The following is a 24,257-nucleotide window of genomic DNA, read 5'->3' on the forward strand; positions in this document are numbered from 1 at the left end:
CCATCCATCCATCCATCCATCCATCATCCATCCATCCATCCATCCATCCATCCATCCTTCATCCATCCATCCATCCATCCATCATCCATCCATCCATCCTTCATCCATCCATCCATCATCCATCCATCCATCCATCCATCATCCATCCATCCATCCATCATCCATCCATCCATCCATCCATCCATCATCCATCCATCCATCCATCATCCATCCATCCATCCATCCATCATCCATCCATCCATCCTTCATCCATCCATCCATCCATCCATCATCCATCCATCCATCCTTCATCCATCCATCCTTCATCCATCCTTCATCCATCCATCCTTCATCCATCCATCCACCCATCCATCCATCCTTCATCCATCCATCCTTCATCCATCCATCCTTCATCCATCCATCCATCCATCATCCATCCATCCATCATCCATCCATCATCCATCCATCCATCATCCATCCATCCATCCTTCATCCATCCATCATCCATCCATCCATCATCCATCCATCATCCATCCATCCATCCACCCATCCATCCATCCTTCATCCATCCATCCATCCATCCATCATCCATCCATCATCCATCCATCCATCATCCATCCATCATCCATCCATCCATCATCCATCCATCCATCATCCATCCATCATCCATCCATCATCCATCCATCCATCCATCATCCATCCATCATCCATCCATCATCCATCCATCATCCATCCATCATCCATCCATCCATCATCCATCCATCCATCCATCATCCATCATCCATCCATCCATCCATCATCCATCCATCATCCATCCATCCATCATCCATCCATCCATCCATCCATCATCCATCCATCATCCATCCATCATCCATCCATCATCCATCCATCATCCATCCATCCATCATCCATCCATCCATCCATCATCCATCCATCCATCATCCATCCATCCATCCATCATCCATCCATCATCCATCCATCCATCATCCATCCATCCATCCATCCATCATCCATCCATCATCCATCCATCATCCATCCATCATCCATCCATCATCCATCCATCCATCATCCATCCATCCATCATCCATCCATCCATCATCCATCCATCCATCCATCCATCAGAAGTACGACCGGTTCCAGTCTGGGACCCGGGACCCCGTACCTGATAGAGCGGTGCGGCGGCGGGCTGGACCGGGACCGGGACCTGGACCGGGACCGGGGGGGCCGGGCTGGGAGTCGTGGGGGCTTTGGGGGCCGGGGGGGCCTGGACCTGGACCTGGGGGGTGTCCTGAGTCCTCCGGGCCGGGGGGGTCTCCTGGGCCTCCTGGGTCTCCTGGGCCTCCTGGGTCCTCCGGGCCTCCTCCTGCTCCTGCTTCTCCGTGGCCCGGCGGCGTTCCCGCTCCTCCTCGGCCCGCTGCCGGTCCTCCTCCTCCTTCTGCCGGGCGATGTTCTCGAACCGGGCCTTGATGCTGCCGGTGCTGCTGCCGGCTGGACGGGGGGGGTTAACTCATGTTATACAATTTCATTTCATTTTTATTTATTCCGATCATGGAAATATGCAAACAAAAGAAACAAACAAGTAAAATGACAACACAATCAAAAGCATATTCCATAACCAGGAAGGAGCAGGAAGAAGAAAATCTTATTCTACCTGCCCCTCCCTCAAAACTAAACTGAACAATAATAACAGATTTATGCACAATTACTTAGTTAACATCACAAGAAAAGAAAAACTAAAAAATCAAAGATAGATAGTCTGTCTCCAGACGCATATATTATACATTTTAACTATTTCATCCATACATTGCTATTTTTTTCTCTTTAAATTTCTTTTTAAACTGAAATATGTTTATACAGCCCTTTAAATCATAATGTAATGAATTCCATAATTTAATTCCAACAATTGAAACGCTCATCTGCTTTAAAGTTGTTCGGGCAAATAAATGTTTAAAATTACATTTTCTACGACTATCTTCATTATTTGAACTGAAAGTAAACGTGTATTGTAAGTTTTCTGGTAATAATTTACATTTAGCTGTTACATTATCACTGTTACGTTATCACTTTTAACCTCCACCTAGAAAACAAGTTTCAAATTGCCTGATAACTTTAATATCATTACTGGATCAACTGCCAGGTGGTAACCACGGCAACGGAGATTCAGAGAAGAAGAGCCGGCTACCGCAGGACGGCGACATGAGGGATTTTGTCATTTCTAAAAACACCCATTTCTTGACATTTTCTTTCCAGAAAAACATCTTCTATCATAAAATAAATAATTCCTCTCTTTTGTAAACTCTTAAACTTGGCCTTTAGTGTGTGTGTATGTGATCCAGATCCAACACATAACATAGGACACATATTAGATCATCATACAGCAGCATACTCCATGACATCATAGCACGTTCACGCGCAGAAATATCTGACAAAAGAAAATGAAAAGAAACCAGAGAAATCGGATCACGAGCCACAAACTAACTAAATATTCGTCCTTCAAATGCAACGATGATTGACATGCCAGTATCTCTTTCCAATTTCACAATTCATGGAAATGTAGCATTTCATTTTAAGTAGTTTCTACTCTGGGATAGCCGACCGTCTTGTTTCGTTTATTTATTTGAATGATTGACAATATTTGTAGCTTAATGAAACGTTTATGTTAAAAACTACCAGGTTCTTATGGGACGGTAGTGATTGTTCCAGGTATTAGTCAGACCCGTGACCGTGGTATAACCGGATAACGCCCTTCCAGGTGACATTAACATAAATATATGGACTTCGCCGGACGGTTCATGCCCGTGTCGTCCATATATTTATAATAATGTAAACCTGGAAGGGCATTAGCCCTTACATGATGATGAAGAGGAGGAGGAGGAGGAAGAGGAGGAAGAGTCTCACCAGCTTCCACCGGTTTGGTCTTCTGGTAGGACGAGGTCGGCTTGGCCACGTCCTCGAAGGTGCCGGCGCTCTGGACACGGAGAAGGTTGGGGTCAGGGTTAGGGTTAGGCTGCCACCACCACAACAACAACAACCACAACAACAACAACAACAACAACAACGACGGGTCTCACCTTGTCCATCCGGTCGTTCTGGACCCCGAACTTTCCTCCAAAGCCTTTAGAGTAATCTGGAACAGAAGGATGAGAGTCTGAGTCCACTCCGCCACAGCCGGCATCAGCCCAGCTGATCAGAGTCTGAGTCCACTCCACCACAGCATCAACCCACCGGAACAGAGTCTGAGTCCACTCCGCCACAGCCGGCATCAGCCCAGCGGAACAGAGTCTGAGTCCACTCCACCACAGCCGGCATCAACCCACCGGATCAGAGTCTGAGTCCACTCCGCCACAGCCGGCATCAACCCACTGGAACAGAGTCTGAGTCCACTCCACCACAGCCGGCATCAACCCACCGGATCAGAGTCTGAGTCCACTCCGCCACAGCCGGCATCAACCCAGCGGATCAGAGTCTGAGTCCACTCCACCACAGCCGGCATCAACCCAGCGGAACAGAGTCTGAGTCCACTCCGCCACAGCCGGCATCAACCCACTGGATCAGAGTCTGAGTCCACTCCACCACAGCATCAACCCACCGGATCAGAGTCTGAGTCCACTCTGCCACAGCCGGCATCAACCCAGCGAAACACCGCAGGAATGACGTCGCTGAACACCAGGAGGTTTCCCCGGAAACCACGAGGCCTCTAGATCAGCGGTTCTCAACCTTTCCTCCTCGTCCCCCTACTTGTGTCTAAGACCAGCCGCCCCCGACCCGTACGTACCAGCACCAAAAGAGTAAAGTGATTCATTACAAACCTTTAATTGAAAAAAATTAACATTAATTATGTTTTTTTGATACATTTCTCTCTGGTTTACCCTGTACAGATATTTTTTTTTCTCACCTTCATTTTGTGTCACCAATGTATAAAATACGATATACGAATCATTTCTGAAAAATGTGTCTTTTAATATGAGAGCAACATTTTTCAACATTTTTCCTTCAACAACCTGTCAGAGTAGTAGTATGAATAAATAAAATACTAAGTGGGTTTATACAGACTTGGATTACATATTCCATTAGGTGTTATTGGGATTTTTTTATTTATTTAACATGTGTAAATATAATTTTTACAACTGCATATCCTGACAAAGACAAAGATTCATGCCCCCCCAGAGATCTCTGCCCGGACCCCAGGGGGGGGAGACACTGCTCTAGGAAACTACTAAGGCCTACCAGAAACCACACCTCCGGACCTCCGTAGACCACCTGGGGCCCGTTTACTCGTGGTCCTGGGACCACCAGGCCCAGACCTCCGTAGACCCGTTTACTCGTGGTCCTGGGACCACCAGGCCCAGACCTCCGTAGACCCGTTTACTCGTGGTCCTGGGACCACCAGATCCAGACCTCCATAGGCCCCGGGGGACCCGTTTACTCGTGGTCCTGGGACCACCAGGCCCAGACCTCCGTAGGCCCCGGGGGACCCGTTAACTCGTGGTCCTGGGACCACCAGGCCCAGACCTCCGTAGACCACCTGGGGCCCGTTTACTCGTGGTCCTGGGACCACCAGATCCAGACCTCCGTAGGCCCCGGGGGACCCGTTTACTCGTGGTCCTGGGACCACCAGGCCCAGACCTCCGTAGACCCGTTTACTCGTGGTCCTGGGACCACCAGGCCCAGACCTCCGTAGACCCGTTTACTCGTGGTCCTGGGACCACCAGACCCAGACCTCCGTAGGCCCCGGGGGACCCGTTAACTCGTGGTCCTGGGACCACCAGGCCCAGACCTCCGTAGACCACCTGGGGCCCGTTTACTCGTGGTCCTGGGACCACCAGGCCCAGACCTCCGTAGACCACCTGGGGCCCGTTTACTCGTGGTCCTGGGACCACCAGGCCCAGACCTCCGTAGACCCGTTTACTCGTGGTCCTGGGACCACCAGGCCCAGACCTCCGTAGACCTCCGTAGACCCGTTTACTCGTGGTCCTGGGACCACCAGATCCAGACCTCCGTAGACCACCTGGGGCCCGTTTACTCGTGGTCCTGGGACCACCAGACCCAGACCTCCGTAGACCACCTGGGGCCCGTTTACTCGTGGTCCTGGGACCACCAGGCCCAGACCTCCGTAGGCCCCGGGGGACCCGTTAACTCGTGGTCCTGGGACCACCAGGCCCAGACCTCCGTAGACCACCTGGGGCCCGTTAACTCGTGGTCCTGGGACCGCCAGGCCCAGACCTCCGTAGACCCGTTAACTCGTGGTCCTGGGACCACCAGATCCAGACCTCCGTAGACCACCTGGGGCCCGTTTACTCGTGGTCCTGGGACCACCAGATCCAGACCTCCGTAGGCCCCGGGGGACCCGTTTACTCGTGGTCCTGGGACCACCAGGCCCAGACCTCCGTAGACCCGTTAACTCGTGGTCCTGGTACCACCAGGCCCAGCGGCAGCGTTGTTCATCAACAAGTTCAAACTCGTTCACTTCTGTGAGAACGTTGAACTGAAGGAACATATTTGCAGATAAAGAACTTGAACTTGTTCAGATCTGCAACTGGAATCTGAACGGTTCAGATTCTGTTTCAGCTTCGCTGTTTAGGTCCAATTATTACGGAAAGCCCCTCCTGGAACCGCCACCTTACTGTGGTGGAGGGTTTGTGTTGCCCAGTGATCCTAGGAGCGTTGTTGGAACCTCGCTGGGGGGGAAGGAGCCGGAGCTTGTGCGTGAGGTTGAGAGATACCGGCTAGAGATAGTCGGGCTCACCTCCACACATAGCTTGGGCTCTGGAAACCGAACCGGACGGGACTAAACCGGACCGGCTGCTGCTGCAGGAAACACGTCTGACAGGTTTTCGGCCTTTCTGTTTCTGTGTGACAGGATTTCAACATGCAAATATGAATCTGATAGGAATCTGAGCTGCAGTTTCTCTTCCTGTTTCCTGCAGAAGGAGGAAGTTCCAGAACCGCAGAGGAAGTTCCAGAACCGCAGAGGAACCACATCAGTCCTGCAGAGAGGAAGTTCAGCAGGACGGGACTAGCTGGACCCCCCACAGCCCGGCGGCACCTTTAGTTTATTTTAATTCATTTTATTTCGTTCACACAAATACAAGGATGAAGAGAAAAAAACAACAACAAAAAAACAAGAAAGAATTCACAATTCACATATTGGAAAATACTTTAAAAAACTAAACAAGAAGAAAAAATATTTGAGGAGATTAGAAGCCTTTTATAAAGGCTTATATGAAAACCACACCCAAACAATATACTAAAGTTAAGATATTAACAAATATAAAAATCACAATTACATATTAAATGCACAATTATTTATTAAATGCACCATTATTATATTAAATGCACTAGTATTATGTTAAATGCACCAGTATTATATTAAATGCACCATTGTTATATTAAATGCACCAGTATTATATTAAATGCACCAGTATTATATTAAATGCACCAGTATTATATTAAATGCACCATTGTTATATTAAATGCACCAGTATTATATTAAATGCACCAGTATTATATTAAATGCACCAGTATTATATTAAATGCACCAGTATTATATTAAATGCACCAGTATTATATTAAATGCACCAGTATTATATTAAATGCACCATTGTTATATTAAATGCACCAGTATTATATTAAATGCACCAGTATTATGTTAAATGCACCAGTATTATATTAAATGCACCAGTATTATATTAAATGCACCAGTATTATGTTAAATGCACCAATATTATATTAAATGCACCAGTATTATATTAAATGCACCAGTATTATATTGAATGCGTCATTATTATATTAAAGGAGCTGTATGTAAGAGCAATAATAAAACGAATCATAAAATGACCCCGATATGTCAACAGACATTTAAAAATCATGTTCCTTTCAAATACTTATGTCACTGACAACAGCACTCAAGCCAGGATATTCCAGTTTAAAAAGAGGAGTTGCAGCCCTCAACTGATGTTTAGGTTGTCATTTTTTGTTTTGGCCTGAAGCTCCACCCTCCACCTATCTCCCAATCACCAAGTCAGTATTGTTTCTGAAGCTCCACCCTCCACCTATCTCCCAATCACCAAGTCAGTATTGTTTCTGAAGCTCCACCCTCCACCTATCTCCCAATCACCAAGTCAGTATTGTTTCTGAAGCTCCACCCTCCACCTATCTCCCAATCACCAAGTCAGTATTGTTTCTGAAGCTTCACCCTCCACCTATCTCCCAATCACCAAGTCAGTATTGTTTCTGAAGCTTCACCCTCCACCTATCTCCCAATCACCAAGTCAGTATTGTTTCTGAAGCTCCACCCTCCACCTATCTCCCAATCACCAAGTCAGTATTGTTTCTGAAGCTCCACCCTCCACCTATCTCCCAATCACCAAGTCAGTATTGTTTCTGAAGCTTCACCCTCCACCTATCTCCCAATCACCAAGTCAGTATTGTTTCGGCATCCGGGTTGCCAGCTCGGCTCTAATTATGGCAGCCATGGCAGCCTACGTTCCTGCTGCATTCTGCAGCCTACCTGGCAACCTCTGGTCGGGGGGAGGAGGGGGAGGGTACACGCCGCTCAACAATATTTGGAAAGTGACTGCAGTACCAGTTCTGGACATTTCTTACAGACGGCTCCTTTAAATGCACCAGTATTATGTTAAATGCACCAGTATTATATTAAATGCACCAGTATTATGTTAAATGCACCAGTATTATATTAAATACTTAAATACCTTTCTGGGACTCGTGCAGCTGCAGTTTCTCCTGGTGGTCCCAGCCCAGCGCCGACTTGTCCTGCCGGTCCGTCTGGACCCCGAACTTCCCCCCGAAGCCTTTCACGTAGTCTGCAGGACCAGAACACGGGTCAAACCAGAACACGGGTCAGACCAGAACACGGGTCAGACCAGAACACGGGTCAGACCAGAACACGGGTCAGACCAGAACACGGGTCAGACCAGAACACGGGTCAGACCAGAACACGGGTCAAACCAGAACACGGGTCAAACCAGAACACGGGTCAAACCAGAACACGGGTCAAACCAGAACACGGGTCAAACCAGAACACGGGTCAGACCAGAACACAGGTGAGACCAGAACACGGGTCAGACCAGAACACGGGTCAAACCAGAACACGGGTCAGACCAGAACACGGGTCAGACCAGAACACGGGTCAGACCAGAACACGGGTCAGACCAGAACACGGGTGAGACCAGAACACGGGTCAGACCAGAACACAGGTGAGACCAGAACACGGGTCAGACCAGAACACAGGTGAGACCAGAACACAGGTGAGACCAGAACACAGGTGAGGCCAGAACACGGGTCAGACCAGAACACGGGTCAGACCAGAACACGGGTCAGACCAGAACACGGGTCAGACCAGAACACAGGTCAGACCAGAATACAGGTGAGACCGGACAGGACCGGGGAAACCTGACCAGAACACACCGGGGAAACCGGACCGGACCGGGGAAACCGGGTCCACGTAGCCCACGGTTTCGGTTTGTGTTTGTGCATAAAGAGCTTTATTTTCTAAAATGATATGTTTTGCTCATCACTTTTCAAAATGTAAATTACTATAATTCTTCTAAGTCAACAGCCTCTTAATGTTGACAACTCCGTCCAGTTAGTGCAGTACGGAGCCTGTAAGAGCTCAAGTGAAGAAAAAAAAGTAACTTCGGGGCCACGTTAAAGTTAATCGAGAGCACGTTATGTGTCATCGTGACCACAATTTATTAAAGCGTGGGTACGATTAACAAAGCGTGTGCACATTTTGGAAAATTCCAAAATGTCTCCCAATCCGACGGCCGGGCTGCCCCATGCTGGACCCCGGGGAGGGGGGGGTTCCCCTGCTTCAACACACCGGATTCAGATGAATGGATCACCAGCAGCTTGTGATCAAGACTGTTGTAACGAAACCTTCATGTGAATCTGTGTTTCCCTGCGTGTTGAAGCAGGAAACATCTGAAACGTGCCAGACACGGACCCTCGGGGCCTGAGATGAGCAGCCCCGCCCCACAGGACTGATTGTCCCCTGATCAGATCACGGTTTAATGATATTTAATTGGTAGTATTTCTGTGTTCAAGTGATTAATTTGGTCGATGGGTTAAAACTCCAATAATATTACCCCTGTGTTTTCACAGCTCAGTGTTTGGCAATCATCTCCTGCAGCGCAGTGATTTCCCTTCATCTGTGTGTTTGTTTGTTTGTTTCTTTCAGCACAGATTTGTTTAGTTTTTTTCAAGATTGGGAAAATCTCTCTCGTGTGCACGTTTTATCAACTCGTGAGCACGTTATATTAACTTGTGCGCACAATTTTATTAAACGTGCACACTAGTTGATTAAATGTGCTCACGTTTTATCAAAAATATATTGCATGATCCTTCACAGGCTCTGTAGTGCAGTACACACTATACCAAATAGTAGTGTTGTCCCGATCGATCGGGTGGCCGATCAATCGCCCGATCACGTCATTTTCAAAAGATCGGGATCGGCCAAAAAAGTATGGGGACATCCTGTTCTGGTTTGGCAGGCTGGTCTCCAACTCTGCGACGAGGATTGTTTTTATGTGAGGACGAATCTAAAAGCTGTGAGTGCAAAGTCTTGTGAATACAACTCTAGTTTCTACGACTACGAGTCTTCACTGTGAACACGAATTCAAGTTTATGAGTCGAAAAACTGTTGAAATGACGTCACAGGCAGATACATATTTTCTCATCAACAAAACATTTTATTGTCTGCAAAAAAGGCAAAAATAAGAACTTTATTGATCCCACTTAGGAGTAATTTATGTTATATCAGCTATAGAGAACAAGTGCCAAAAAACAATAGATACCCCCTCACAAAAATAAGAAAAATAGATCAAAAAAACAAATTAAAAAAATTTCAAATAACAAAATAACATATTTGAACCATTTTTCAGACAATAAAATAATTGAAAAAAATCTGAAAAATGGTTCAAATATTTTATTTTGTTACTTTTGTTGATGAGAAAATATGTTTCTGCCTGGGACGTCATTTCAACAGTTTTTCGACTCATAAACTTGAATTCATGTTCACAGTGAAGACTCGTAGTCGTAGAAATTAGAGTTGTATTCACAAGACTTTGCACTCACAGCTTCTAGATTCATACTCACATAAAAACAATCCTAACCCTAATAATTTATCTACGACGGAGTATTAGGGCCAAACTAAGACAAAAAAAAATTGGAAATTACGAGAATAAAGTCATAATATAATGAGAATAAAGTCGTAAAAATTACAAGAATAAAGTCGTAATAGAATAAAGTCGTAATATTATGAGAATAAAGTCGTAAAAATTACAAGAATAAAGTCGTAATAGAATAAAGTCGTAATATTACGAGAATAAAGTCGTAATATTACGAGAATAAAGTCGTAAAATTACGAGAATAAAGTCGTAATATTACGAGAATAAAGTCGTAAAATTACGAGAATAAAGTCGTAATGTTGCAAGAATAAAGTCGTAATATTACGAGAATAAAGTCGTAATAGAATAAAGTCGTAATATTACGAGAATAAAGTCGTAATATTACGAGAATAAAAGTGGTAAAATTCAGAGAATAAAGTCGTAACATTACGAGAATAAAGTCGTAATAGAATAAAGTCGTAATAATACGAGAATAAAGTCGTAATATTACGAGAATAAAAGTGGTAAAATTCAGAGAATAAAGTCGTAATATTACGAGAATAAAAGTGGTAAAATTCAGAGAATAAAGTCGTAATATTACGAGAATAAAGTGGTAATTTATGATAATAAAGTCGTAATATTATGAAAATAAAGTGGTTATTTATGAGAACTCTAACAGGAAGAGCATCTTCTCTCTGTGTTAAAATGAGGAATATTGATCATGTTGTGAAGTTATATTTATAATATATTACAACTTTATTCTCGTAATATTATGACTTTATTCTCGTAATTCTTTTGTCTTAGTTTGGCCCTAATACTCCGTCGTATTTATCAGACTCGTGCGTGACAGCATAATTTTGGGTACAACTTTTTTATTTACATACAAATGTTTATCATTATGAATAGTTCTAACATGGACACATCTTTTTGGAAGTGATCTTACTCCGTACAGAACCCCCTCACCTTTCTGGGACTCGTGCTTGTCCGTCTTCCCCTGGTACTCGAACCCCACGGCGCTCTGGTCCACCCGGTCGGCCTCCACGCCGAACTTCCCCCCGAAGCCCTTGGCGTAGTCTGGACACAGGAAGTGAGAGGAAACAGGCAGGAAGTGAGAGGAACCAGACAGGAAGTGAGAGGAAACAGGCAGGAAGTGAGAGGAAACAGACAGGAAGTGAGAGGAACCAGACAGGAAGTGAGAGGAAACAGGCAGGAAGTGCTTTTTTTAACTACACTCTAGCAACTGAAAGTCGCACTGTAAATTTGACAAAAAAGTGATTTCCAGTCCTCGCTTGAGGGCTCATATCTTGAAAAGTGTACATTTTAGGAAGAAACTGTTTGGGGTTTGGAGAGAGAAGAGAAGTTTTCCTCCGTTTTGAAGTTTGAATGACGTTTCTACTTGCAAGTATGAGAAAGATACGTGACTCAGAAAAAAGGTGAATTTTGTCCTTTTTCTCGACATTTTTCCATCCGCTTTGAATGGCGCCATAGAAATAAGTGGAGAGGAAACAGACAGGAAGTGAGAGGAAACAGGCAGGAAGTGAGAGGAAACAGGCAGGAAGTGAGAGGAAACAGGCAGGAAGTGAGAGGAAACAGGCAGGAAGTGAGAGGAAACAGGCAGGAAGTGAGAGGAAACAGACAGGAAGTGAGAGGAAACAGACAGGAAGTGGAGACGCCAGGGACAGGAAGTGGAGAGGAAACAGACGTCACATGATCTGATATCGTCCCGGTTCCGGAGGTCCGACTCACCTTTCTGCGACTCGTGTTTCTCCGTCTTGCCCTGGTAGTCGAAGCCCACGGCGCTCTGGTCGACCCGGTCCGCCTGGACGCCGTAGCGGCCGCCGAACCCGGTGGAGTAGTCTGGAGGAGGGAGAGGTTACTGGTACCAGAACCACGGATCAGTGGTACCGGAACCAACACCAGAACCAACACCAGAACCAACACCAGGGGGGAGAGATTACTGGTACCAGAACCACGGATCAGTGGTACCGGAACCAACACCAGGGTCTAGTGATGCACCGAAATTAAAATTTGTGGCCGAAACCGAAAATAATAATAAACACTTGGCCGAATACCGAACAATACCGAACATGGTTCTTCAATCAATAAACTTCTCAGTAGTTAAGCTCTTTTATTGATCACTCAGCGTGGCAGCGTCCACACAAGCTACAGTTCCAAAATAATTTCTGAAGCTCAAACGAGCCGGAGATTTCTGTTACGGACTGAAATAAAACTGTTACACGTAACGGTGTAACGGTGCTCTGGTACACGTGACGGTGCTCCGGTACACGTAACGGTGCTCTGGTACGTGTAACGGTGCTCCGGTACACGTAACGGTGCTCTGGTACGTGTAACGGTGCTCCGGTACACGTAACGGTGCTCTGGTACACGTAACGGTGCTCCGGTACGTGTAACGGTGCTCCGGTACACGTAACGGTGCTCTGGTACGTGTAACGGTGCTCCGGTACACGTAACGGTGCTCTGGTACGTGTAACGGTGCTCCGGTACACGTAACGGTGCTCTGGTACACGTAACGGTGCTCTGGTACGTGTAACGGTGCTCTGGTACACGTAACGGTGCGCTGGTACACGTAACGGTGCTCTGGTTTGTGTAACAGTGCTCTGGTACACGTAACGGTGCGCTGGTACACGTAATGGTGCTCTGGTACACGTAACGGTGCTCTGGTACACGTAACGGTGCTCTGGTACACGTAACGGTGCTCTGGTACACGTAACGGTGCTCTGGTACACGTGACGGCGCTCTAGCGGGTGTCAGCGGGCCGGTGTCAGCGGGCCGGCGTTAGCGGGCCGGCGTTAGCGGGTCGGTAGCTCACCTTTCTGCGAGGCGTGTTTCTCCGTCTTCCCCACGTACTCGAAGCCGACGGCCGACTGGAAGGAGAGCAGAGATCAGAACCTGGTCCGGTGCTGGACCCAGGACCGGTACAGAGCCGGTACCAGGACCGGGCCACCTACCTGGTCCACCCGGTCCGCCTGCAGGCCGAACTTTCCCCCGAAGCCCTTGGACGTGTCGGTCTGGGAGCAGTGCTTGGACAGCTGGCTCTGGTAGTCGTGGCCCACGGCCGACTGGACGTATAAGTAAATAGAAAATATAAATATTACATAACTATTATATCAATATATAGTAAATACAAATATTATATAAATCTATACATATACACACACTATAAACTACATAAATATCCATACATAATATAAAATATAAAATATATAACATATATTACATAATTATAACATAATATATACTACATAAATATCCACATAAATATCTAAATATATCTTAAGCAATCATTCTCTGTATCTGGACGGGTCAGAACACGTTACAGCGGGTCAGAACCAGAACCCCAGACACCTGGACCGGGCCGGGGTTCCTCAGGGCTCCGTCCCGGGCCTCATAGTATAATCTAGTGGAATATCCTGAATAATCTAGTGGAATATCCTGAATAATCTAGTGGAATATTCCTGAATAATCTAGTGGAATATCCTGAATAATCTAGTGGAATATCCCTGAATAATCTAGTGGAATATCCTGAATAATCTAGTGGAATATCCTGAATAATCTAGTTAATATCCCTGAATAATCTAGTGGAATATTCCTGAATAATCTAGTGGAATATCCCTGAATAATCTAGTGGAATATCCTGAATAATCTAGTGGAATATCCCTGAATAATCTAGTGGAATATTCCTGAATAATCTAGTGGAATATCCTGAATAATCTAGTGGAATATTCCTGAATAATCTAGTGGAATATCCCTGAATAATCTAGTGGAATATCCCTGAATAATCTAGTGGAATATTCCTGAATAATCTAGTGGAATATTCCTGAATAATCTAGTGGAATATCCTGAATAATCTAGTGGAATATTCCTGAATAATCTAGTGGAATATTCCTGAATAATCTAGTGGAATATTCCTGAATAATCTAGTGGAATATTCCTGAATAATCTAGTGGAATATTCCTGAATAATCTAGTGGAATATCCCTGAATAATCTAGTGGAATATTCCTGAATAATCTAGTGGAATATTCCTGAATAATCTAGTGGAATATTCCTGAATAATCTAGTGGAATATTCCTGAATAATCTAGTGGAATATCCCTGAATAATCTAGTGGAATATTCCTGAATAATCTAGTGGAATATCCTGAATAATCTAGTGGAATATCCTGAATAATCTAGTGGAATATCCTGAATAATCTAGTGGAATATCCTGAATAATCTAGTGGAATATCCTGAATAATCTAGTGGAATATCCTGAATAATCTAGTGGAATATCCTGAATAATCTAGTGGAATATCCCTGAATAATCTAGTGGAATATCCCTGAATAATCTAGTTAATATCCCTGAATAATCTAGTGGAATATCCTGAATAATCTAGTGGAATATCCCTGAATAATCTAGTTAATATCCCTGAATAATCTAGTGGAATATCCTGAATAATCTAGTGGAATATCCCTGAATAATCTAGTTAATATCCCTGAATAATCTAGTGGAATATCCTGAATAATCTAGTGGAATATCCTGAATAATCTAGTGGAATATCCTGAATAATCTAGTGGAATATCCTGAATAATCTAGTGGAATATCCCTGAATAATCTAGTGGAATATCCTGAATAATCTAGTGGAATATCCCTGAATAATCTAGTTAATATCCCTGAATAATCTAGTGGAATATCCTGAATAATCTAGTGGAATATCCTGAATAATCTAGTGGAATATCCTGAATAATCTAGTGGAATATCCTGAATAATCTAGTGGAATATCCCTGAATAATCTAGTGGAATATCCTGAATAATCTAGTGGAATATCCTGAATAATCTAGTGGAATATCCTGAATAATCTAGTGGAATATCCTGAATAATCTAGTGGAATATCCTGAATAATCTAGTGGAATATCCCTGAATAATCTAGTGGAATATCCTGAATAATCTAGTGGAATATCCCTGAATAATCTAGTGGAATATCCCTGAATAATGTAGTGGAATATCCTGAATAATCTAGTGGAATATCCCTGAATAATCTAGTGGAATATCCCTGAATAATCTAGTGGAATATCCTGAATAATCTAGTTAATATCCCTGAATAATCTAGTGGAATATTCCTGAATAATCTAGTGGAATATTCCTGAATAATCTAGTTAATATCCCTGAATAATCTAGTGGAATATTCCTGAATAATCTAGTGGAATATCCTGAATAATCTAGTGGAATATTCCTGAATAATCTAGTGGAATATCCCTGAATAATCTAGTGGAATATCCCTGAATAATCTAGTGGAATATTCCTGAATAATCTAGTGGAATATTCCTGAATAATCTAGTGGAATATCCTGAATAATCTAGTGGAATATTCCTGAATAATCTAGTGGAATATTCCTGAATAATCTAGTGGAATATTCCTGAATAATCTAGTGGAATATTCCTGAATAATCTAGTGGAATATTCCTGAATAATCTAGTGGAATATCCCTGAATAATCTAGTGGAATATTCCTGAATAATCTAGTGGAATATTCCTGAATAATCTAGTGGAATATTCCTGAATAATCTAGTGGAATATTCCTGAATAATCTAGTGGAATATTCCTGAATAATCTAGTGGAATATCCCTGAATAATCTAGTGGAATATTCCTGAATAATCTAGTGGAATATCCCTGAATAATCTAGTGGAATATTCCTGAATAATCTAGTGGAATATTCCTGAATAATCTAGTGGAATATTCCTGAATAATGTAGTGGAATATCCTGAATAATCTAGTGGAATATTCCTGAATAATCTAGTGGAATATTCCTGAATAATCTAGTGGAATATCCCTGAATAATCTAGTGGAATATCCTGAATAATCTAGTGGAATATCCTGAATAATCTTGTGGAATATTCCTGAATAATCTAGTGGAATATCCTGAATAATCTAGTGGAATATCCTGAATAATCTATTGGAATATCCTGAATAATCTAGTGGAATATTCCTGAATAATCTAGTGGAATATCCTGAATAATCTAGTGGAATATTCCTGAATAATCTAGTGGAATATCCTGAATAATCTATTGGAATATCCTGAATAATCTAGTGGAATATTCCTGAATAATCTAGTGGAATATCCTGAATAATCTAGTGGAATATTCCTGAATAATCTAGTGGAATATCCTGAATAATCTAGTGGAATATTCCTGAATAATCTAGTGGAATATCCTGAATAATCTAGTGGAATAGCATCAGTAAACCTGAGGCCCGCAGGAACAAACCGGCCCGTATTTACCTGGTCTGGGAGAAACCGGAGAAACCGGTTTGTTCTGGTCGTGGAGTCGGGTCAGAAATGTAAACAAACCCCAGCTTTCAGTTACTGAGTGCATTTACATGGGAAGTTTAATTCCTCTTTAATTCAAAATTAAAGTTAAATCCGATTTAAAATGATTAAAAATGACCACGTAAACTCCTAATTCCAGATGAAAATGTAGTAAGTGCCTGGTTTATTCCAGTTTTAAATCTTAATAGAATAATTCCAGATCATGTAAACACACAATCAGAAAAAATAAATAAATAAAATAAAACCAATTAAAAAAATAAAAATAAATGAAATAAAAATAAAGTAAAAACAATCAAATTTAGATTTTTTCTAGATAAAATTAAAAAAGAAATTAAGAAAATAAATATTAAAAAAATAAAGAAACAATTACAAAAATAATTTGAAAAAATACCTAAAGACCTTAAGTGGAATCAAACGTGTTTTCCATAGAAATTTGGAATTACTATTTCCATGTAAACTGGAAAATAGTTTAATTCTGAATTATTTAATTGGGAATAATTAATTCTGAATTAAAATCATCCTGTAACCGTGTCAGTGTGGTAGGGGCGATTCCTGGACCTAAAACAGCTGTTGAGCTCGTCAACCAGAACCTACTTCTGTCCAAACTGCAAACTTTTATTTATTTTATTTTTGTCATTTCTTCAGGCCCGGGTTCAGAGTGTGAAAGTTGCTCAGGATAAATCCCCATGAATGGGCCATGAATGGGCCATAAATGGGCCATAAATGGGCCACAAATGGGCCATAAATGGGCCATAAAAGTCGGTGTCAATCGATGCTTGGCCCTCCCTCCTCCCTGTTTTTATGGCATTAATCACATGCACTCAACACAAGGGGCGGGAGGGGGTCCCACATCACCCGCGTTCCCTCACCGGCCTGGGCCTGGGACGGGTGGGTCGGGTTACCCGGGCCTGGCGGGGCCCGCCGTGCAGCCTGGGGTGCCTTCTGGCGGTGCTGGATCCCCCCGGGGAGGGGGAAACGGTGCGTGATTGTATGTCTGTGTCGGTGGGAATGCGGTATGGAAGGGTCCTGCCATGGAGGATTTGAGCCTCCATTGGCAGGACATCAAAAACTTAATAATTTATCAATATTATATTATACAAAGATGGTTATTATTATTATTATTATTATTATTAGTATTATTATTATTATTATTATGTATAGTATATTATATTATTATTAGTATAGGTGTCGGATAGGTGAATGGAGGAATGAATGGGATGCCTGGGTCTGGGGCCCTCCGTTGTCGGGCCTGCGCGGGTGTCGCCTTGTTGGGGGGTTCCCTCTCTCCGGGCCCGTCTCCGGTCCCCCCCGCTGCCTCTACGGCGGGGCCAGCTCTGGTCTTGGAGGGCCACTTTCGTGGGGGACGGGTGCGCCTGCCCGCGTCGGCGGCCGGGGCGGCTCTGTCTCTCCGGGCAGGCTGGCCCCCTGCCGGGTGGGGGTCGTTGGCCTGAAGGGTGAGGGCCTCCTGGCCGCGTGTCCGGCCCGGACCGGGTGGCCGGGGATTGCCTGGGTCGCGGTCCGCCGGCGCGGGATCCCTGGCTGCTTCTTTCCGCGCCGTGGGGGGCCCGCCCGCGGGCCCCCTCGGCCGCCGCCGGGTGGGGGGGGGGCCTCGCAGGCGGTGGGTTGCCTCCCTCCTACTTCTCCCCTCTGTGGGGTTGCCGGTGGCCTGGGTTCCGGGCTCTTCCGTGTCGGCCTCTGGTCTCGCGGGTGGCGGGGTCGCTCCCCCCCCCTCCCCCACTATAGATACACTTCAGGTGGAGCGTTGTTTGGTTTATTACACACACACACACACACACACACACACACACACACACACACACACACACACACACACACACACACACACACACACACACACACACACACACACACACACACACACACACATATAGTCATTTAGTCACATGCACACACACACACACACACACACACACACACACACACAATCATATACATACACACACACACACATAGACATACACACTGGCTTGTTCACCTGCATGCTGGCTCTCTAGTTTTTGGGTTTAGGTAGCGATAGCGATAGCTTAGCTCAGACTGCGATCAGATCTCAAGACTTAGGTCGATTGCTGTTCGTGTTTTGGTTGGCTCCGTGCCGGTTTCGTGCTTTGTTTGTGGTTTTTTGTTGCAGATTTCCAGTGCTTGACGTGTGTCTCCGTGTGTTCCTGCTTCCTGGATTGGCAGTGAATGTCGTCACCCCCCCCCACCCACTCCCCCCCCCAAAAAAAAAAAAAAAAAAAAAAAAACACTGGGTTTGTATGTGTATATTTATGTATGTGTACGCATATGTGTGCGTATATATATGTATATATTACATATAGTAATAATGCACATATATACAATTTTGGTTTCTACCGTCATGGTATCAATCAATAATATGTGTGCAGACAAGGTAAAAAAAAAAAATAAATAAATAAATAAATAAATAAATAAATAAATAAATAAATAAATGGGCCATAAATGGGCCATAAATGGGCCATAAATGGGCGTCCCGCAGGGCTCAGTACTCGGCCCGTTGCTGTTTAGTCTCTTTATAAACGACTTCCCTCAATCAGTGCTGGTGTCTGGATCCAGCTGTCCCACCCGTCCCCCCCAGACCCCCCCCGTCCCCGTGGTCCCCCCCGTCCCCCCGTCCCTACCTTGTCCATGCGGTCCTGCTGCCCCCCCAGGTCCCCCCGTCCCCCCCGTCCCCCCGTCCCTACCTTGTCCATGCGGTCCTGCTGCAGTCCCCCCCCGTCCCCCCCGTCCCCCCGTCCCTACCTTGTCCATGCGGTCCTGCTGCAGTCCCCCCCGTCCCCCCGTCCCTACCTTGTCCATGCGGTCCTGCTGTCCCCCCGTCCCCCCCGTCCCCCCCTCCCTACCTTGTCCATGCGGTCCTGCTGCAGTCCCCCCCGTCCCCCCCCCCGTCCCCCCGTCCCCCCCGTCCCCCCGTCCCTACCTTGTCCATGCGGTCCTGCTGCAGTCCCCCCCGTCCCCCCGTCCCTACCTTGTCCATGCGGTCCTGCTGTCCCCCCGTCCCCCCCGTCCCCCCCCTACCTTGTCCATGCGGTCCTGCTGCCCCCCCGTACCCCCCAGGTCCCCCCCCGTCCCCCCGTCCCTACCTTGTCCATGCGGTCCTGCTGCAGGCCGAACTTGCCCCCGTACCCGTGCGAGGCCTGGGGCATGTGGTCCAGCTCCTTCTGCTTCAGGCTGGTGTGCTCGGTGGAAACCGTCTCCCGCAGCCGGTGGATGCTGGGGGGACAGAGACATGAGGGGACACCATGATGGGACAGAGACACCATTAGGACAGAGACACGTTAGGGACGGGTCCAACACCACGTCCAACCCCACGGGGACTCACTCGATGTGCTCCTGGTGTCCAGAACCCGCCACCGTCTTGGCCCCCCAGCGCTGCTCCTTCTCCGACACGTCATTCTGGGGACAAAACCGGGTCAGGACCCACTCCGGAGTCTCCAGAGAACCCTAGGAGTCCTCCAGGAGACCTCTTAAGGTCCTCCAGGAGGTCTGGAGTCTCCAGATTCAGTTCTACCCCCCCCCCCCCAGCCATCGGTACCTCAAAGTCCGGGTCGGTCTCCCAGTCGTCCCCCCCCTGGTCTACGGCCACGTTGATGTTCTGACCCGCCGCTGCCTTCCACATGGTTCTGGTCCGGTTCCTGGTCCAGTTCCTGGTCCAGCGGTTCCTAAACAGATCAGAGGTTCAAACGGGTCATGGGGGTTCTGGTCCTGGTCTGAGAGGGTTCTGGTTCTGGTCTGAGAGGGTTCTGGTCTGAGAGGGTTCTGGTTCTGGTTCTGGTCTGAGAGGGTTCTGGTCTGAGAGGGTTCTGGTCTGAGAGGGTTCTGGTCTGAGAGGGTCACTGACGCCGTCACTGACCTGCACCTCCCACACATTGTAACTCCGCGTGGAGGCGACGCAGACCAAACGCAGACAGAGAGGGCTGTGATTGGTTCTTGGTAGCAACGCATTTCCAGTTTCCAGTTTGAAGCAGTCGTGAACTTTCAGCCTCTTTTCTTCGTGTATGTGTGATTTTTTTTGTTTTGTTTTTTTGCACAATAGTTGTCCTTATCTCTTTGATTAACTGTGACCGGAAAAGTCGGATAAACCATTCAGGAAAAGATCAGGAATTAGCGGTCACGGGGGGAACTGCACCACGGAGAAATGGAGTGACGGAGACAGTTACAGCCAACACTGATTGATTGGTGGAACAGTTACAGCCAACACTGATTGATTGGTGGAACAGTTACAGCCAACACTGATTGATTGGTGGAACAGTTACAGCCAACACTGATTGGTGGAACAGTTACAGCCAACACTGATTGATTGGTGGAACAGTTACAGCCAACACTGATTGATTGGTGGAACAGTTACAGCCAACACTGATTGGTGGAACAGTTACAGCCAACACTGACTGGTGGAACAGTTACAGCCAACACTGACTGATTGGTGGAACAGTTACAGCCAACACTGATTGATTGGTGGAACAGTTACAGCCAACACTGATTGATTGGTGGAACAGTTACAGCCAACACTGATTGATTGGTGGAACAGTTACAGCCAACACTGATTGGTGGAACAGTTACAGCCAACACTGATTGGTGGAACAGTTACAGCCAACACTGATTGATTGGTGGAACAGTTACAGCCAACACTGATTGATTGGTGGAACAGTTACAGCCAACACTGATTGGTGAAACAGTTACAGCCAACACTGATTGGTGGAACAGTTACAGCCAACACTGATTGATTGGTGGAACAGTTACAGCCAACACTGATTGATTGGTGGAACAGTTACAGCCAACGCTGATTGGTGGAACAGTTGCAGCCAACGCTGATTGGTGGAACAGTTACAGCCAACACTGATTGGTGGAACAGTTGCAGCCAACACTGATTGATTGGTGGAACAGTTACAGCCAACGCTGATTGGTGGAACAGTTGCAGCCAACGCTGATTGGTGGAACAGTTACAGCCAACACTGATTGGTGGAACAGTTACAGCCAACACTGATTGGTGGAACAGTTACAGCCAACACTGATTGATTGGTGGAACAGTTACAGCCAACACTGATTGGTGGAACAGTTACAGCCAACACTGATTGGTTGGTGGAACAGTTACAGCCAACGCTGATTGGTGGAACAGTTACAGCCAACACTGATTGATTGGTGGAACAGTTACAGCCAACGCTGATTGGTGGAACAGTTACAGCCAACACTGATTGATTGGTGGAACAGTTACAGCCAACACTGATTGGTTGGTGGAACAGTTACAGCCAACACTGATTGGTTGGTGGAACAGTTACAGCCAACACTGATTGGTGGAACAGTTACAGCCAACACTGATTGGTTGGTGGAACAGTTACAGCCAACACTGATTGGTGGAACAGTTACAGCCAACACTGATTGGTGGAACAGTTACAGCCAACACTGATTGGTGGAACAGTTACAGCCAACACTGATTGGCTGCAACTGTTCCAGCCAATTTTCCAGCGACAATTTGTCAAGTTTGCTGCCATGACGGAGACGATCTAAACTTTAAAAGAGGACTAAGCATGTAGAACGTTTTGAATGTTACCCTGTTTTCCACGTTACCTGGATTATTTGGGGTTATGGAAGAATTCACTGTCATTGGTGAGTCAGTTTAACCTTCTTAAATAATGTCTTTATCAGAATGTTGTGCTACACTTCAAAAACTCTAAATCGTACCAGGAATATTTGTCTTATTTCTAGTTGAAATGTCTCATTTTTAGTCAAAAAATCTCAATAAATTTAAAACAAGAGTCATTACCAGAAAAATAACTTGTTATTTGACAATTTTCACCTGTTTCAAGTAAATTTTCACTTGAAATAAGTAGAAAAATCTGCCAGTGGAACAAGATTTATCTTCTAATTACAAGCAAAAGTATCTTGTTCCACTGGCAGATTTTTCTACTTATTTTAAGTGAAAATCTACTTGAAACAGGTGAAAATTGTTGTTTTTTCCAGTGATGAGTTTTGTTTTAAGTTTAATGAGATTTTTTGGACTAAAAATGAGACATTTTAACTAGAAATAAGACAAATATTCTTGTTAGGATTTTGAGTTTTGGCAGTGTAGCCTTGACCTCCTGCCTATTTGAATGAGCTTTGTGTTGTTGTCAACTAGACTAGAGTCTATTCTCTATCAGAGCTCAGAAATGATGTGTCTATATCCATCTAATAATTTTTTAAGTTTTTATAGTTTTCAAATGTGCTTGTTCTACGTGGTTTAGCTCCGCCCCCTCTGAGGGAATTCATTAAAAACAGGACTGTTAAAGGCGTGAACTCAGACCAACATGACGGTTCTGTTCCTCCTGGAGACGGGTTTAGTTTAAATAAAAGACTCCTCTAATCATCCTCTAATCCCTGGATCAGGAAGTGGTGGATCATCTCACTCTGGAACAGATCAGGATCAGATCAGGAACTGTTCTGGATCCACGGAGACGTTTACAGGATCTGACAGCTTTTCCTGAACTTTGTGGAGGTTTGGATGCTGATAATCAGTACTGGAGTTGAGGGGGGATGAGGGAGGATGGCATCCCCCCTGAAATAAAAACGGTCCAAATCATCCCCCCCTGAAATAAAAACGGTCCAAATCATCCCCCCCTGAAATAAAAACGGTCCAAATCATCCCCCCCTGAAATAAAAACGGTCCAAATCATCCCCCCCTGAAATAAAAACGGTCCAAATCATCCCCCCCTGAAATAAAAACGGTCCAAATCATCCCCCCTGAAATAAAAACAGTCCAAATCATCCCCCCTGAAATAAAAACGGTCCAAATCATCCCCCCTGAAATAAAAACAGTCCAAATCATCCCCCCTGAAATAAAAACGGTCCAAATCATCCCCCCTGAAATAAAAACGGTCCAAATCATCCCCCCCTGAAATAAAAACGGTCCAAATCATCCCCTGAAATAAAAACGGTCCAAATCATCCCCCCCTGAAATAAAAACAGTCCAAATCATCCCCCCTGAAATAAAAACGGTCCAAATCATCCCCCCTGAAATAAAAACGGTCCAAATCATCCCCCCCTGAAATAAAAACGGTCCAAATCATCCCCCCATGAAATAAAAACGGTCCAAATCATCCCCCCTGAAATAAAAACGGTCCAAATCACCCCCCCCTGAAATAAAAACGGTCCAAATCATCCCCTGAAATAAAAACGGTCCAAATCATCCCCCCCTGAAATAAAAACAGTCCAAATCATCCCCCCTGAAATAAAAACGGTCCAAATCATCCCCCCTGAAATAAAAACGGTCCAAATCATCCCCCCCTGAAATAAAAACGGTCCAAATCATCCCCCCCTGAAATAAAAACGGTCCAAATCATCCCCTGAAATAAAAACGGTCCAAATCATCCCCCCTGAAATAAAAACGGTCCAAATCATCCCCCCTGAAATAAAAACGGTCCAAATCCTCCCCCCCTGAAATAAAAACGGTCCAAATCCTCCCCCCCTGAAATAAAAACGGTCCAAATCATCCCCCCTGAAATAAAAACGGTCCAAATCACCCCCCCCTGAAATAAAAACGGTCCAAATCACCCCCCCCTGAAATAAAAACGGTCCAAATCATCCCCCCCTGAAATAAAAACGGTCCAAATCACCCCCCCCTGAAATAAAAACGGTCCAAATCATCCCCCCTGAAATAAAAACGGTCCAAATCATCCCCCCCTGAAATAAAAACGGTCCAAATCATCCCCCCTGAAATAAAAACGGTCCAAATCATCCCCCCTGAAATAAAAACGGTCCAAATCATCCCCCCTGAAATAAAAACGGTCCAAATCATCCCCCCCTGAAATAAAAACGGTC

The 24,257-nt window shown here is 45.2% G+C and overlaps 1 protein-coding gene across 3 annotated transcripts in view; it reads right to left on the minus strand.

Annotated features, from left to right (window-relative positions):
- LOC133418468 (src substrate cortactin-like) overlaps window positions 1-24,257 on the minus strand; it is a 40,071-nt gene that overhangs the window by 10,981 nt on the left and 4,833 nt on the right. For 2 of the 3 annotated variants that reach the window (XR_009770444.1, XM_061707163.1), the window contains exons 2-12: window positions 19,999-20,125; window positions 19,786-19,859; window positions 19,547-19,676; window positions 13,076-13,186; window positions 12,937-12,991; window positions 11,853-11,963; window positions 11,070-11,180; window positions 7,692-7,802; window positions 3,051-3,106; window positions 2,878-2,947; window positions 1,142-1,467 (exon numbers count right to left, since the gene is read on the minus strand). Coding sequence is in view for 2 of the 3 variants with exons in the window: in XM_061707163.1 (XP_061563147.1) it covers window positions 1,142-1,467; window positions 2,878-2,947; window positions 3,051-3,106; window positions 7,692-7,802; window positions 11,070-11,180; window positions 11,853-11,963; window positions 12,937-12,991; window positions 13,076-13,186; window positions 19,547-19,676; window positions 19,786-19,859; window positions 19,999-20,082 (1,239 nt within the window). In the remaining variant the exon portion in view is untranslated. Of the gene's footprint in view, window positions 1-1,141; window positions 1,468-2,877; window positions 2,948-3,050; window positions 3,107-7,691; window positions 7,803-11,069; window positions 11,181-11,852; window positions 11,964-12,936; window positions 12,992-13,075; window positions 13,187-19,084; window positions 19,100-19,546; window positions 19,677-19,785; window positions 19,860-19,998; window positions 20,126-24,257 lie in introns of those variants that run through there. The other variant, XM_061707175.1, reaches the window with a different exon arrangement.

The sequence above is a fragment of the Cololabis saira genome, chromosome 2, assembly GCF_033807715.1.
Source record: "Cololabis saira isolate AMF1-May2022 chromosome 2, fColSai1.1, whole genome shotgun sequence".
NCBI lineage: Eukaryota > Metazoa > Chordata > Actinopteri > Beloniformes > Belonidae > Cololabis > Cololabis saira.